The 17,493-nt window shown below is 36.4% G+C and overlaps 2 protein-coding genes across 2 annotated transcripts in view; one reads left to right on the top strand and one right to left on the bottom strand.

Annotated features, from left to right (window-relative positions):
• The first annotated feature begins 2,088 nt into the window (after positions 1–2,088).
• On the top strand, positions 2,089–4,732 carry LOC144439866 (galactosylceramide sulfotransferase-like). Its single transcript, XM_078129101.1, has 2 exons — positions 2,089–2,177; positions 3,691–4,732. The coding sequence occupies exons 1-2, from the start codon at positions 2,089–2,091 to the stop codon at positions 4,730–4,732; spliced, it is 1,131 nt and encodes a 376-aa protein (XP_077985227.1).
• A 4,564-nt stretch (positions 4,733–9,296) lies between these two features.
• Positions 9,297–17,493, bottom strand: part of LOC144439669 (glycogen synthase kinase-3 beta-like) — a 29,786-nt gene continuing 21,589 nt past the window's right edge. Inside the window, exons 3-9 of the mRNA XM_078128903.1 lie at positions 17,139–17,222; positions 16,700–16,810; positions 15,784–15,914; positions 14,917–15,023; positions 13,994–14,187; positions 12,935–13,121; positions 9,297–11,488 (exon numbers count right to left, since the gene is read on the bottom strand). Coding sequence (XP_077985029.1) covers positions 11,319–11,488; positions 12,935–13,121; positions 13,994–14,187; positions 14,917–15,023; positions 15,784–15,914; positions 16,700–16,810; positions 17,139–17,222 — 984 coding nt within the window. The 3' untranslated portion in view covers positions 9,297–11,318. The remainder of the gene's footprint in view (positions 11,489–12,934; positions 13,122–13,993; positions 14,188–14,916; positions 15,024–15,783; positions 15,915–16,699; positions 16,811–17,138; positions 17,223–17,493) is intronic.

Genomic DNA, 17,493 nt, shown 5'->3' with positions numbered 1-17,493 from the left:
TGATTGTTTTGTATTACGGTCGAAATAGAGTAGAATATTGCCATCATTGAATAGTGTATACTTATTAGCACACAATTACAAGTTGTTGTGATCCAGACACACGCATAGTTTTTCTAATAATAGTGACACATGTACATTTTTGTCGATGAAAGAACAGGGGTCAACTTACCGTGAAAGTTCGCACTTGCACTACGCTCTCGCGATGTATACATCTAGACTGGAACACAGACAATTCTGTGACTTGAAGGAGCACTAGCACTGCACGTGAAGTACAAGTGACACATGTGCATGATGTGAATAACTATATACACAAACAAATTGTAACGTGTGCAAAATGCGCAGGCGTAAACCCGAATATGTATTAAACCAGACACAGGCGTTGTTTACCAGTCACATGCGTTACTGGCAACTCTCATGTCTGCAAACTCGACAACGCGCGTACTGCCTCTATCTAATACAACGTGGAATGCCAAGGCTACTATTAGCACTATACATTCACTGCGCGCGCGCGCGCGCGCGTGTGTGTGTGTGTGTAGTGGCGGGGTGCTGTCTACAACACAGATGAAAAACTTCAAGATCAGTCAGTATTGAAATGTCTTACACTGGAAATACACGCGTTACAAAAATGGAATACTCAGGTCGCAAAAACTAAGTCCCCTCGGCATATATGGGGATAATGTTTTGGTAATGTTAAAGAAACAATAAATTATTATAATAAATGGTATGGTTCAATCAAATTAAATGTCTTCTTTATTCATGGGAATTATGCAAATCCATATCCCATTACAAATCATACACTTGTCAAAGAGAACACAGTAGCATTAGGATGTATTAGTATGCCAGCCGCTACAGCTATCGAGTGTTGTAAATCTATCACTCTGAATACCAGCCACGTACATGTGAACACCATATTGTCCGAGTGCTTCCTGTCGCCAACTTTCATTAATTCAGACAAAATGAAAATGTCGGCAACGATAACAACAGGTATGTCATAGCAGCCAGTTCTATCTTTTTTCTTTACCTAGGAAACGATCTTTCCATGCATCGGTTATAAATTCTGAAATCAGTCTATTGCGAAGAGAAAGGATAAGTAATTGTTTACTTGTTGTGTTTTGATAATCTGTAGTTGATCATTTCCTCTAGATAAGTTTACAGTGGTAGAAATTTGTGGGTATAGGGAAAGGGGGGGGAGGGGGTTAAAGAATGGTATATATAGACTTTCTATATTTTACTACCAAGAACGCTGCTTTATCTCAACGTACTGTCTATGCAATAATTGAACCTACCCTTATCTTTCTTACTTTGGCTATGCCGCTGAGTTGAAACCTGAGTGAAAGTATTTGTAGCAATGTCTGCATGATATTTGTATTTGGTACAGACAGAATGTTACATTGTAACACTTACGAACATGTTTTGATTTGTGTGTTTCGTTTTGAATTAATAAGCCTCAGACATTGTGATAATTGTCTGAGATAACGTGCGCCAAATGTCTCCGGCTTTGAAAGTGTTTTGTCTGGTATGTGATTACTGCAACAAGGTTTCAGTTACACTCATGATATGATATATTTACAATATGGACTAATGCGTAATGTAAATCGGCGCCAAGGGGCTCTCACTGATCATAGTTTTGAAGGGGGAAAAACGACCGTTAGTTCGATGATATTGTGCAGACAGTATTTTAGGCAAATCAGTTGATCTTATATTAATTAATTCTAGCAACAGTGCATGCTATTGTTGTTCTGCTTCATGATTTGAGTTAATGACGATACGTTTTACATTGGGTTGCCAACATATCATAAAGAAGTGACGCTAAATATATAGCTAGTTCCTTTTATTTCACTTAGACAAAATATTAAATAAACTGTACTTGACAATGTATAATGTATTCATTTAACCTTGCTATCTTTTAAATAAAAGTTTCTTACTGGTTTTGCACGATTGGGTAAAACAGAGCCAGTGAACACTAACACGAAAAGGGCTGTATACGTATGTTCTATTGCAGGTGTAAACTACTGGAGGTCCTTCCATCGGTTCACTCCATGGCCAAAGATGATATCTTGTCGCGGATTGATCACATTCATTACAATAATGTTGATATCAATGCCATTCCTGCTGTATTTTGGATGGGTTTCTAGTAGGGATTATTTTCAACCGATTGAAAACAAGTTTCCACCACCGTAAGTATATTTTTTGGATAACGAAAAAGTATTTTTTATAAATAGAAATTCATGTAAAGGGGAACGCCACTCCAGGAAATAAAGGAATTGTTACAAACATCGGGTTTAGGGAGAGTCATTTCATGATTTAATATCACATGATTTTTCATTTGGTTGCCAAGAAACACAAAATTACAACTCTTTTCACCTTCATTATTGTTTCCAACATTGCACTGATTATATCAGACATGATTATTCATTAGATGTACACTGATTATTCATTAGATGCACACTGATTATTCAATAGATGCACACTGATTATTCATTAGATGCACACTGATTATTCATTAGATGCACACTGATTATTCATATTCATTAGATGCACACTGATTATTCATTAGATGTACACTGATTATTTATGGCTATTACGTGAACCAAGTAAGCTCTTAGGATGATTAATATATATAAAAAAAATAAGAGCAATACACACTCGCATTAATTTTGCTGCTCATATCTCAACCTTTAAAACTCAGTTGTGTATCACTTTGCCTTTGTGTCTGGTGAAAATAAATAATATGAAATATGATATCATTATGAATGGTTGCCACATTTGGTGTAGTAAATGGATTTTTTAGTGTAACAGCTTCGGAGCCATAAGATGTGATTGAATCATGGTTGAATGGGTGGATGAATGAATGAATGAATGAATGAAATTTATTTCACCAGATAAAAAAAATAAGCTACACTTTCATAGAAACATATGATACAAATATACAAAATGAATACAAAAGAAATAGACAATTGCTATCTGATGTAGACCATGGAAATAGTTAAGCGGAACTAGTCCATGGCTCGTAGATTTTTCTACATTTCAAATCGATAATGGTATGCAGAAGAAAAGAGAATCAAAAGCACACACACACACACACACACACACACACACACACACACACACACACACACACACACATGAAGACTTCATTTAAGTATCTGCTCCTACCTTGACCTTGATAAGGTCTGTTAATTTCAAAATAGGTGGGGTAGATAGATTTTTTATTTTATCTTTATTTTTTTTCATAAGTGAGTGTCTAGTTCAGGTAGTTATGTTTTCTGTTGTTTTCTATATGGTCTCTGTACATGTGTTATTGACTTCTTCTCATCAGATGTACAACCATTACAGATTGGAAGAACATTCATATATATATATATATATATATATATATATATATATATATATATATATATATATATATATATATATATATATATATATATATTTTTTTTTTTTTTTTTTTTTTTTTTTTTTTTTTTTTTTTTTCAGTTGATATCAGTTTCCGCATCCACTATTTCTTGCAAGATTTCACAATTTTCGTGATTTTTTTTCTTGAATATGTAAAAAAAAAATTCAGGGTCGGCTTGAAAAACTAGGTGGGGTCAGGTAACCGGAACCAAACAGCCTTTTTGTATTTGGTCTAAACAAGTGAAGCGACTATTTCATCACTAATAATTGTTCACATACTATTGTCTTTCTTAGATTCTTGTTTGACGGACGTGAGGAATATCACAATGTTGATGAAAATGATATGCTGAAAGAGAACCAAGACATGTTACTTACGACGACGCCCAGGGCTGTTCCTAAAGATACATGTAGGCCAGAGAACAATTTTGTCTTTATCAAAACTTCTAAAACGGGAGGAAGCACTATGACTAATATTTTCTTTAGATACGGTGTTAAGAAAAACCTTATTGCTGCGTTAGACGCAGACCATATATTTGCAATTGTTTATAACTCAACAGAAGATAAATATAATATTCTACAATATACATGTAGTGATTTTCCAGGCTATAATTTTATGGCCAACCATATCGTATATCACCGCAAGGCAATGGATGATGTTGTGAACAATGCCAAGTACATAACTATTTTGCGATCTCCAGAATCTCACATGAAGTCAGTATACTATTCACGAATCAATAAACAGTTTAATTCTACACTTGTGAATGTATCTAACCCTTTCTTTGAATACCTAAAGCAAGTTGATGCCATTTATCCCAGGGGGTATTCCAGCAATACAAACTTTGTTTATCCACATAAGTTCAATACACAAACGAACAGATTTGGAATACACGATCCAGATAACGCAAGCGTCATTGATGCAAAAATTAAGCAACTTGACAAAGAACTTGATTTAGTCTTGTTAACGGACTACTATGACGAATCGCTTCTTTTGCTGAAAAAAATGATGTGCTGGGACTTTGAAGATATTCTCTATCATGCTTTCAAAGTCCACAAAAAGGAACAGCCGCCAGTTACACCAGAAATGTCGAAAATCTTGAAACGGTTGATGCGTCCAGATACCAAGTTGTATGAGCACTTCAACAATACTTTTTGGGATAAAGTAAGACATTATGATGGTGACTTTACAGCTGATCTCATTAAATTTCGTTCAATGAAAGAAGAACTGGGGCTAAAGTGTGAGCAGGAAGAGCAATCTGATTATTGTAAATTAGTACATACAGATGACGTGGCTATGGTGCACATGGTGCTTGAAAGACAATCGAAATGGATATGTTAAGAAATAAGTGTATCAGTATTATACATTTAAAATGTCACAAGCTGAAAGTACTTACAGCTGTTAGTATGATGTCAATGTTGATGTATGTCATAGTACAATAGGGAACTTGCAATCCAGACTGAGCATGCTCAGACGCAAAGGACTATGGGATTAATTGTGGTTATTGTAATACCTTATCTGGAGCTACTGATAAAATAAACCTCCCACAATGGTCAGGTTAACTATGAATTGATTATTTGTGGTTACAAACAATGTATCAACATTGTATACAATGCTAATTGATTAGTATTTATTATCACATTTCCCATGATGCAACATTCAACATGGCGGGTTTGAAAGTTTCCTATTGTCTCTGGCTTTGTTAGAACAGTTGATAGCATAGCAGGATTTTCTCCACATTGTTTATGCGTATGATAAATGACGTCATTGAATGATTTATAAGTTATATCGTAATACCAGATTTGAGTTCAGTCAATTGTAAGTGATGGTTAAGTAAGTAGAATGCTGTCAGTGCTTTTGAATTATGCAGGAAAAATTCCCCCCCCCCCCGAAAAAAACCAAACCAAACAAAAGCAAAACAACAACAAAAACAACATTTAAACAAACAAACAAACAAACAAACATACAAACAGACAGGCAGACAGACAGACACAGACAAAAACAAAACAAACATACAAACCGTATAAACTCTACTTGTTACCTTTAAAGGAACAGTGACCAGGTTTGGAATTTTTCTGAGTCGATTGTATAATAACGTTATTGTACTTACTGAAGCAATTTAATGTATTACTAGTAGCAATAAGATCAATTTCCCCCATCATAGGAATTATCTAAAAAAAATCGACATAATATGGGCAAAATCAATTCTCCTCCTACTATAGAATTCAAAGATGTTACCTCCTTTACCTAGTTGTATAGAGATATGGGGAAATTCCTATAAGACGTTCTTTCTCATCCAACCCATCTTAAATCTACAGAAGAAAGTATTCTGACTCATCACATTTTCAGATTTTCATGCTCCCTGTGCTCCTCTGTTTAGCCAAATAAGCATCTTAGACATCCATCAGTTATGTATATTTAATACATGTTTATTTATCTTTGATATGAAAAAAACAACACATCAATTTCTCACAGATAGTGCACGACTACCTTGACATAATACCACATTATTCCATGACGCGAATTCCAACAGGAGACAACGTCTACATTCCTAAAGTTAATCAAAACAATTTAAAGTACTCAGTCACATTATCTGACCATCTCAAAAAAAATAGGTACAAAATCTACTTTTAAATCCCAATTAATGGAGTATTTAGTTGTTAACTTTTGTTGACACAATGTCATAAACCCTCGTTTAAACCCCCCATTTACACATTCAACAGGTGTTACAGTAATTATTTGCATTAAGACATTACACTGAATGCATATCTTTTTTCCCCCCTTTTTTATGTTAAAGGTATATATTACAGTATTTGTTTCCCTTGGGTCACAAACCTGACTACTTTGCACAAGTTTTAATTATTTTTGTGGTCCAGCCAGGAGTTTAAAGTTATTTTTTTTTCTTTTTATTGCTAATGTATTTATTTTTTAACTAATTCCCTTTTCCAACTTGATATGTCAATTTTATTTTCAAGATGTGAGATAAACTTGGTCGATGACACTCTATGAACACATAGAGTTTAACAATCATGTCAATGGTCTTTTTTTGGCCACTACTAAAAAATCAAAGTCGCTTTTTGGTGGGTCGTTGGCGGTTAGCTTGTTTGCATTACAACACAATCTATCACGTTATTAAATTATGGTTTACGAACAGAAGTTTTGACTTTTGAGCGAATGTATGAATATGGTTCTGGTTGTCTGCTGGTGGAATTATGATGATGGTGGTGGTGTCTTGATAGTCCTGAATTGAATCACTTTAATGCTATTTCTGCCCGTTGGAGGCGCCCTCATGTTGGATGCGGGCTTGCCCGGTTACATCAATGATGTTTTGCATCAGTGTTATCACTGCAACGCATATGATAAGTGTCTATCGCCATCAACGAGAGTAATTAGTGGGCCTTTTGTTTCTTACTCAATTTTGATCACCAGAGACTTTCACAAGTTTTGTCGTGTAAGGCAGTCTAGCACAAGAGACGTTGTATGAAAATATTCCCAAAATAAGCCAGAAAGAATCATGCTCTGTGATGTCATAACAGAAAACTGGCACTATGCTATCTGGGAAATACACATAACTTATCAATATTTTAAAACTAGCAGGTCTCATGTATAACTACCACCCCCCCCCCCCCCCACCGACGCCTCGACTGTATTAGTGCTCTTGCTCGAGAGAATTGTTTAACATGCATCCAACACAAATGACCAATGACGTACTTGCAAAAACTGAATCTCGCCATGATAGCAATGTATGTGCATTCCGACCGTTGATGGCGCCATACAGCGTGATTACACATTCAGTAAACAGCACCATACACCTAATGGTTGGAATGTAAATATACGGAAATGTAACAAAAATTAAATTGAAAGAAAGTATGCGAGCATATGTACATGTTGTTGATGCTTTCATTTGATAATTATACTTCTGCCTTGATACATTAGAAATTGGGAGGATATTACGAACCACGTCTCGAAGTTCAGTGACAAACAATGATTTTTCTATATGTACATACTTGAGGTTTTTCAGTCTTACAGAAACAAACATCTTTTTGAGTTAGTCATAGAGGGCGCCATTTTAAGGATCGGAGGAAAGTCGTCTAGACTGTCGGGTCTTGTTATTCAAACTTGTACACATGTAATAACCCTCTTACTAAGGATGCTTATCCTCTTATCTGTCAACAGCTTATCTGATTGGAATTTTGGGATATGTGAATCATGAACACGGCTTTCTGATTGGGTGATCCATACTTGCCTACATGTACATTTAATGAATATGAATACAGCTTTGTGATTGGTTGATTCATACTTTTCACAGTTTGCCCACATTACTGGGATAGAGGAATACAGCTTAATGATTGGTTGATACATACTTGCCTACATTACTGGGATATATGAATACAGCTTTGTGATTGGTTGAACCATACTTTCCAGTTTGCCTACATTACTGGGATACATGAATGCAACTTTGTGATTGGTTGATACATACTTTTCAGTTTGCCTACAATACTGGGGTATATGAATGCGACTTTGTGATTGGTTGAACCATACTTTTCAGTTTGCCTACATTTATAAAGATTACCGATGTTTGCAAAAATGTAGTTGTTTTGTTAATTTCAACACAAAGTATATGATGAACATTTATAGACACACCACGGTTCGATTAAAAGTCCAGTTAGTAGCCCCTGTCAACATCTTTATGCAACAAGTTATTGAGAATGACATAGTCCCCGCTATGATTGGGTTATAAGAAACTGGCAGTTTATGTTGTCATTTTCTTGAAATCACTACTCTGCTCATGCAACAACACTTGCGAACCTAAATCAAACAGACTTAGATATGTTGTGTCTTCTCGTTGGACATGGAACATGCCTACTCATGTTGTGTCTCCTCATTGGACATGGGACATGCCTACTCTTTAAGATGACGTGATGGAATAAACCATTCAACAATAAAGGATGGGTCGGGTATGGGGGGGGGGGGCTGTTCGAGCATGTCTGAGTTATGGCTTTGGACATAGAAAATACCTAAACAAAATGGCTGAAGGCAGCTTCATTCAAGCAAACACACACACACCAGTGTTTTTTCATAGGTTGTATGACAGCTCACTTCATTCAATCAAGCACACGTTTTTTCATGGGTTGTATGACAGCTCACTTCATTCAAGCAAACAAACACACCGGTGTCTTTCCATGGGTTGTATGACAGCTCACTTCATTCAAGCAAACACACACATCAGTGTTTTTTCATGGGTTGTATGACAGCTCACTTCATTCAAGCAAACACATTGGTGTTTTTCCATGGGTTGTATGACAGCTCACTTCATTCCGGCAAACACATCGGTGTTTTTTTCGTGGGTTGTATGACAGCTCAATTCATTCAATCAAACACACCGATGTTTTTTCATGGGTTGTATGACTGTCATTTTTCTTTGTTTGTCAATTTCAGAAAGTGGTAGCCCAAGGATGGTGACCAGTAGTCCTATATTCCCGAACTGAAAACAGAATTCCTCTATTGGAAATATGTGCATAATACTTTCATTTCCGTAAATCTTCCATCCCTTAAATCATTGCATCATCAGTGGTAGCCAGATGATTGGGCTACCCTGCAAATTATGGGAGGCCCGTGAAAAGAACTGGTACTAGTACTTAGTGGACACACGGACTACTGTTAATTTCTAGCCCTGTAAGTCAACTCATAATATGAGCTTAACTCGTAATGTGTTTGTGATACAAGTCATCACACACACACACACACAAACACACACACACACACACACACACACACTTGTAGGCACACACACACACACACACATACTTGTAGGCACACACACACACACACACACACACAAACATCTTATTTGTACTGCTGCAGCACACACACAAAGAAACTGAGAGTTTTAATGTTACATGGTTACAACTATTTAATGCACTGTTGTACGTTTTTCCTTCCAACATAAAACTTGACAGGAAAGAAGAATCTTCTTGCTAATCTAAATACAGTGAATCAACAGAAAGGGTCCGAGCAATACACAGAAATATCAACAAGTGTTCTGTCCCTACTAAGGCACCCACCCCCATGTTCCTGTCATCAAGTCTGACTTACTACAGAGAAAACAATAGGGCCATACTAACTTTGAAGGAAGATGGGGGTGGAGGATTCATATTACAGGGGATGGATAGCAGCAAATATCTGACTCTAGAGTTCTTGGTATTGTAATTTGTTCACTGTACAGTCAATTTAAAAGAGAGTAATCATTAAAAACCCACAATCTTTGTCTAAAAATATGGAACAACAGAAAAGAGTTGACAATGTCTCTCTCTTCTTCAGTTTTAAAAGACAGGCAGCGATATTTGTTTACAATGAAATTGGGACCCCTAGTAATACATACGAAGTCTGTTTGATACAGACAAATTCCCTGAATGTTTCCCAAAATAAGGAAAACATTAAAATGAATTCTGGATTATCTACGTTGTATACATTTAATAGGCCTTGATCACAGTGAGATCACATTCAACTAGCACAAAATGTACATCTACAACATTATTACCGCCCCCCTCCCCCTCCCCCTCCCATTTACACCTGCCCATTCCCACTGTCATAATAGTCATGCCTGAATGTCTAGTCTGGGAACGTTCCATTTATGAAAAGTTACAGGTGGTTTCAATATACATTATCCCCCCCCCCCAACCATATGTTTATATCTACCCTCCATCGTTTCCTATCACAATGGCCTGAATATGTATTTGTGCAAATTGTCCATTCGTGAAACTGTAAGAGTGGGTAGTCTTTTACACTAAATCCTAGCCCCATCCCATTTATACATGCCCACCCTATTTTGTTCTAAAACATGCCTGAATGTTTACGCAGGAACGTTCTATTCATGAAAATATAGCGGTGGTTAGCTACAAACTTATAAAGCTGCAACACTGAAGAGAGCGATTTATCTGCAGCATTTGTAAAGGCAACCACCTCTTTCACTCCCCTTTAGTTATTTGTGAACTGTGAAATCTTTCGATATTTTAAAACACGCCAAAAAAAAAAAAAGAAAGAAAGAAAAACCCTTTCAATTCTGAACAAAAATGCTTTCGTGTATTTCTGTAATGTTAGTAACCCATAGTAACTGCCTGGTTACTTTTCAAATAAAATTCCCAACATAAATGATGAAAGGAAAAAAAAAATTCCACAGTCCACTGTGCTTAGAGGTAAAATCATACGGCAAAAAAAAAATCACGAAAAGAAAAGAAAATGGTTAAAGAAAGTTGAATCAAATTCTTGGCCATAGTTATTCTTAAAAAGTTTGACATCAACTTGTCAAGAAAGGTGACACGTACAAGAGACAAAAAATCTAAAAAAAAAAATCTTTAAAAAATAATAGGATTCAGAAAACTTGTATTTAACCAGAAGGGTAGGTGGAGGAAAGAAATTCTAAATGCACAAACATCTGGGGAGAAACGAATAACTGTACACAAGAAACAATTGTGACAAAAATAAGAAAACAGGACAGTTTATAACTCACATAGCACTGAGCTCTTTTGGCGAGTACCGTCATCTACACTCTAACAACGCCATTCAGTAAGTTTCATGGTTCAAGTAAAATACAAGTTTTTTTTTTTCGTTCGTTTTTTTCTTTTCTTTTTAACTAGGATTTATTATCTACAGAGGTGTTCTTCAATGTTGGTTTTTCCTCCAAGGAGTGTTTTTTTTGTAGGATTCTTCATCGTCATCATCATCATTTCTCAACACAGAAAATATGTAGTACATTGTTCCAATCTGCACAAGTCTTTTTTCACAGTTTGTGCTACGTGATTCAAACAAAAAAAAAAGGTTCACATTTTGTTGTAAAAAGTCCAGTTCTTCGGTTACTGAATCCCTGTGGATGTTGAGCAGCTTGTACAATATCTGCTGTCACTTTCATTGGCTCTTTATTTTTTGGTTAATTTGTCCCTGTTGGTGCGGCAGTTGCGCCTCCTGTTGATACATCCCCTGCTGATGAGGTATTGGCGCCATCTTGCCCAGAACTGCTACTTGGAAGTGACCCTTGGACATGGTGTTGTGCATGCTGTGGTATAAGGATTGAATTCAGCGACGGCTGAATAGACAATTCTGAAAAGCCAAAAAAGAAAAAAGAGATGTTGGGCAGGTATGAAGGAATGTGATCACGAACACCAAACAACATACAAAGACAGTAGAGAGACTTGAAAATGATATTATATCACTGTATCTGCATATCAATACACTATTGTACTGTAAACAAATATCAATATATTATTGCATCACACTAGGTCCAGTGTATCAAAATGTAAACACACTGATACATTGTATCACACAGTGGTACACTGTATCACACACTGATACACTGTATCACACATTGGTACACTGTATCACAAACTAGTACACTGTATCACACACACTGGTACACTGTATCACACATTGGTACATTGTATCACACACTGATACACTGTATCACTTTACAAACACACACATTAATACCTTGTACCACATTATGAAGACATCAATGCAGTTAGTCAACACTTACAAATACATTGCATCCCACTGTTACATGTAATGCATACTAATACACTATCACACTATTAACACATCGATACACTGTCACACTGTCAACACATATTGATACAATGTGTCACTGTCAACACATATCGATATACTGTCAACACATCGATACAATGTGTCACACTGTCAACACTTATCACTAGTGTGTCACACTGTCAACATATATTGATACACTGTCAACACATATCGATACAGTGAGTCACACTGTCAACACATATCGATACAATGTGTCACTGTCAACATATATTGATGCACTGTGTCTCACATCGATACAATGTGTCACACTGTCAACACTTATCGCTAGTGTGTCACACTGTCAACATATATTGATACACTGTCACACTGTCAACACATATCGATACAGTGAGTCACACTGTCAACACATATTGATACAATGTGTCACTGTCAACATATATTGATACACTGTGTCACACTGTCAACACATATCGATAAAGTGTCACTGTCAACACATATCGATAGTGTGTCACACTGCCAACACATATTGATACAGTGTGTCACACTGTCAACACATATCGATACAGTGTGTCACACTGTCAACACATATCGATACAGTGTGTCACACTGTCAACACATATCGATACAGTGTGTCACACTGTCAACACATATCGATACAGTGTGTCACACTGTCAAAACGTGTATCATCATCACTGCCACGATTCAAACGATGATGATCATGAGATACAATGTTTCAATGCACACATCAATTGTCAACTTCATTGCTGACCATCTCATAAATGTTGTTCCAGAAGCGAAATGGTTCCGAGTTGGTAATTTTGGGCCAGCCTTGGAAGAGTCCAAACTGAACGGAAAGTGTACATCACAAAATTTTTGAATTGTAATCATAGGTAGGTTGTGTAATTTATTTCCCCACTGAAAATGAACCTTGCGGGAAAGCTACTCCAAAAATTCAGGACTTTCGAGAATTTTCCAGACCATATAAACATTAAATGATCTTACCTTGCTGTGTGAAATTGAATAGAGGAGGTAAATCTCTGCCATTTGGTAATCTTGTGTTCGGATCCCTCAATTCATCAAAGAATGCATGTGCACACGCCTCCATCGGCGTTATCCGAGCTGACGGTGTATATTCCAAGAGTTTTCCGCACAGAGCTATTGCTTCTGGCGGTGTACGGGGACGAAAGACCTCGAAAATAGAGAGAAGAAGATCAAGTTAATTGGTGGTAAAAATGGTAAACACTTAAAAAGCAGTCTCCAAAAGATGACAATGTGTTTGTCACTTGGCAAGACAAAAGTATAATCCAGTCTGAAAACACAACAATCAAACCATCTTATATCTCATGCAGGCCAAGTTGAAGGTATTCACACAAAAAATATGGGATTAATAACATAGTTGTTTTATGTCATGACAATGTATATCTATGTCATTGGTACTTCGGTGTTCAAATGAGAATCAAAACTTTGAGCACTATCGTTATATTTCTTATTTTGCGCATAATTTTATTATCTCAAATATTTCTTGCCATTCAGTTGGAAAATACTCATGACATACGAGTTCTACCACTGCTCATCTTTGACTCATAGTGACAAGGCCCCTTAGGGATGTTTGTAAAATGTCACACAAGCTCAATAAATGAACTTCATTTGTTTAGGGAGGGAGGGAGGGGGTCTGACGTTGATGTGATTGCTGAACTTCATTTTCGCACAAACTAACACAAATGTAGAAAACTTTAATGCCATCAATGATAACAAGTTCTATGTTCAATACTGAGATGTTATTAAGTATATTAAAATTTACTTCTAATGTGATATGCACTACTGGGTTTACATTAATATTTCAATGTGTTTACCTTACTGTTACATTGCATCGATCATAATAATGTCACCACTACAACTTTCATCATGGTTTACATCATATATAAATATGTCCATGTTGCACTTGTGCGTGCTCCTTTTGGGGGAGGGGGTGAATATAGGTCTAAATGAACCAAGTTTGTTTATTGAGCTTGAGTGACAATCCCTTATGTAGCTCATACATTCAGCCATTTTGTAACTTACCTTTGGCCATGGATGAGGTTTAATCTGTGGGAATTTAAATTCTTGATAATTTGGGTTCATTTCTCTTATTTGTTCCCGTGATGGTGTGCCCAGAACTTTGATTATTTCAACCAATTGGTCTACTCCGCTGTCACCAGGGAAAATAGGTTGCCCTAGTAACAGCTCCGCTAAAACACATCCTGCTGACCACACATCTTAGAAAAGAAAAAAAAAATGATGTTTTTAACATTGAAAAGTATGTGATATGTAAAATACATAGCAGTTCATTTTGTTCAGTAGGTATGGAGTAATAATACTAGCCCCGAGATTATGCAATATTTTGAGAGTAAAAACAGCAGTAAACCTGCAAGAATTACTCAACTTTTGACTGAAAAATTATTGGGAAGTAACAGAGAGGGATGTTCTTTTGTTTGATTAGAATTTTTGTGTGAGAATCTGTAAAAGGCTTGGACAATACACCAATATGGAATGCTACTACCAAAGTTATAATGGGGTTGTTTTGAAATGATCATGTGCTGTAGACCAATGACCACATCAAAGTCACGAACCCAGCTAGTAGACAGGGAAGATGATTTTGTCAAGCATCATCGATCAGGCTCAAGTACTCCTATCGGATATACATGTAACTACATGTAGTTATCCTCAAGTGGTTGCACATTCAACTCCATTCAATTTCAACACTATCCTGACTACAGGGCGATTATATCCACAAAACAAAGACACTAGATTGAAAGATCCGTTGATGTTTCCGCTAGTGGTTACACATGACAGACCTTCCAGTCTCCCAAGGTAACACCATGATCGCTCACTGTGTAATCGACACATACGATAGATACTACATACAAAAACAGCAGATTTAGCTGGGGCTATCTTAGTTTGACGATAACTTGATTTCCATAGTAGTATATTCTATATATACATACCAATATTTGATGTGTAGTCAGTAGCACCAAATATGAGTTCTGGAGCACGATAGTACCGTGAACATATATAAGACACATTAGGTTCACCCTTTACTAGTAGCTTGGCACTGCAATTACAAGAAAACAAAAGTCATATCAGAATTCTTCAAACATGGATATATACTTCTTAAAAATACTACCAAACTATTGACTGTAACTTGATTTCAATTCTCTGTACCTGCAAGAGAATTTTACCTCATAGGCGCGTCTCAAAATTAGCAATCGTTCAATTTCTTGGTTGATACCATTACACTCACCCCACGAGCTACGTATACATTATTGTTGGCGCATGTCAGAATAAGTCAACCTTCGTGTTCCTCTAGTACCATATGAAATATTATTACAGGCACGAAGAATTTCAAACATGGGTTCAAATATCTTAGTCTCACCAAGTTCTCCTCCACACCAGGTCAAGGTAGATGCAAGCTATAAGCACAGGAATGTGTTTTGAATATGAAATTACAAACTACAGCTCTTGTTCAGACACCTTTAGGAAGCCCTTGTAAGTAAATAATAGTTTAACATTCCATCTCATTACAAACACACATAGGCCCTTCCAAAATTTGCCATGATGGCACTCTACTTCCTGTCTGTGTTACCTTGGGGGTATACATGTATGGTATAGGTTACTCGGTTAATCATAGAGCACTGCTGATTTCCTTGATGTCTGATCAATACCAAAAACATCCCTGATTTACACCTCTACAGCATACCACGGAACAAAGCTCGTAAGAAACAGTACTAGGAGGTGCTGATACCCTCGATTTATGTGAGGGCGCTGTATTCTCAACTTCATGTTTGCAGTCTGGAATGGACTATTGTTCTTACCTTCCAAAGTCACAAAGCTTAAGTACCGCTGATTCCGGATCCAGTAGTAGATTTTGTGGTTTGATGTCTCGATGACATATACCTAATGAATGTATGTATGCTAAACTCCGAAATAATTGATACATGTATAACTGCAAAATATAAAGTATGCATAGTTAGAACAGTTAATGAGTTACCATTATTTTCAAGTGCAAATTTCAATAGTTATGAATGACATAATATTTGACTAATAACCATGGTTTATATGCCAGGGCTCGAATTTAGCAGTAGTCCTGGGCACACAAGACTACTAAACATTGTATCTTGACTACCAAACATTGTATCTAGACTACCAAATTAGCAGTAGTCCAAGGCACAGACACTACTAAACATTGTATCTAGACTACCAAATTAGCAGTACTCCAGGACACATAGACTACTAAACATTGTATCTAGACTACCAAATTAGCAGTAGTCCAGGGTACACAAGACTACTACAGATTGTATCTCGACTACCAAATTTGCAGTAGTCCAAGGCAAAAATACACCTGTCATGAATCTGTGTTTACATGCATAAAGCAAGTTTTAAGAAAGACAAAAGATTGCATAACTTGGCCACTAGGGGTGCTGTTCAGAACCAGCTTTTGAAACAGAAGTGATGGTCATGATAGTTGAATACTGTAGCCCACCCAGGTTACCACTGATTATGCAAAAGATTTACGAACATAAAAATATTTCAATAGCACACACATTTCCAACAGAGGAACTCCCTTTTTAGTTCAGGAATATAGGTATTGGTCACCACCCTTGAGCTACCACTTTCTGAATTTGGTAGCTACTCGGACTACCTACGAATAAAGCCCTACCAGTGCATATACAGCCAGATTCACACTACGCTACCAATCACTGACAATGTCAACTGACAAGTCCAACTTACCTTGACATATAATATAGGTATAGTCTGTTTATTTTTGCTATAATGTCTGGCTACACGATATACAGTTTCTGGCACGTAGTCCAATACTAAGTTCAAATAGACCTCATCTTTCTGTGTGACGAAGAGAAAACAAAAGTTGACAAAGAAATATAACTGTTCGATAACATGCAAATGTAGGAATAAATGTAAAGATAATAATGTTGTTTTGTGCACAATGAAAGATTCCATACCCATATGCAAATTTCGCAAGAATTCCACACACATTGTGCTACCTCTCACAACACACAAATAAAAGTACACACTCGTTATACATTTTACTAAATCAGTTCATTGCAACAAAATTACAGTTACATGTCCCTCATAAACGTGACTCCAGCCCTTAACTAAACTCACATTTCATTCATTATTTTAATCATAAATCAATAATACAGTAACTCACCTTTTCCCCACTAGAATAGAAGAAATACCTTAGCCCAACTATATTACAATGATCCAGTTTTCGCATGATCTGAAGTTCACGGTTCTGGAAAAAGAAAAAAAGAAATACAAATTTATGTTTAGTAAGCGTTACACACTGTAATATTTTCAGATTCTGCGTCAATAAAGTATATGTTACTCAAAGAATCACAAAATCAAGATTATGCTTAACGACTTTCCAACAATTTGCTTTGAAGCAATTTACTTTAAGTATCATTTACATTACCTGGTTCACACTAATTTCTCTACTGAGCATTGATATCAAGGACAAAAAAATGTATGTGTGTGTGTGTGTGTGTACATTTTACGAATTGGGT

The sequence above is a fragment of the Glandiceps talaboti genome, chromosome 9 (assembly GCF_964340395.1).
Source record: "Glandiceps talaboti chromosome 9, keGlaTala1.1, whole genome shotgun sequence".
Classification (NCBI taxonomy): domain Eukaryota; kingdom Metazoa; phylum Hemichordata; class Enteropneusta; family Spengelidae; genus Glandiceps; species Glandiceps talaboti.
This window is presented reverse-complemented; position numbering and strand designations above follow the sequence as displayed.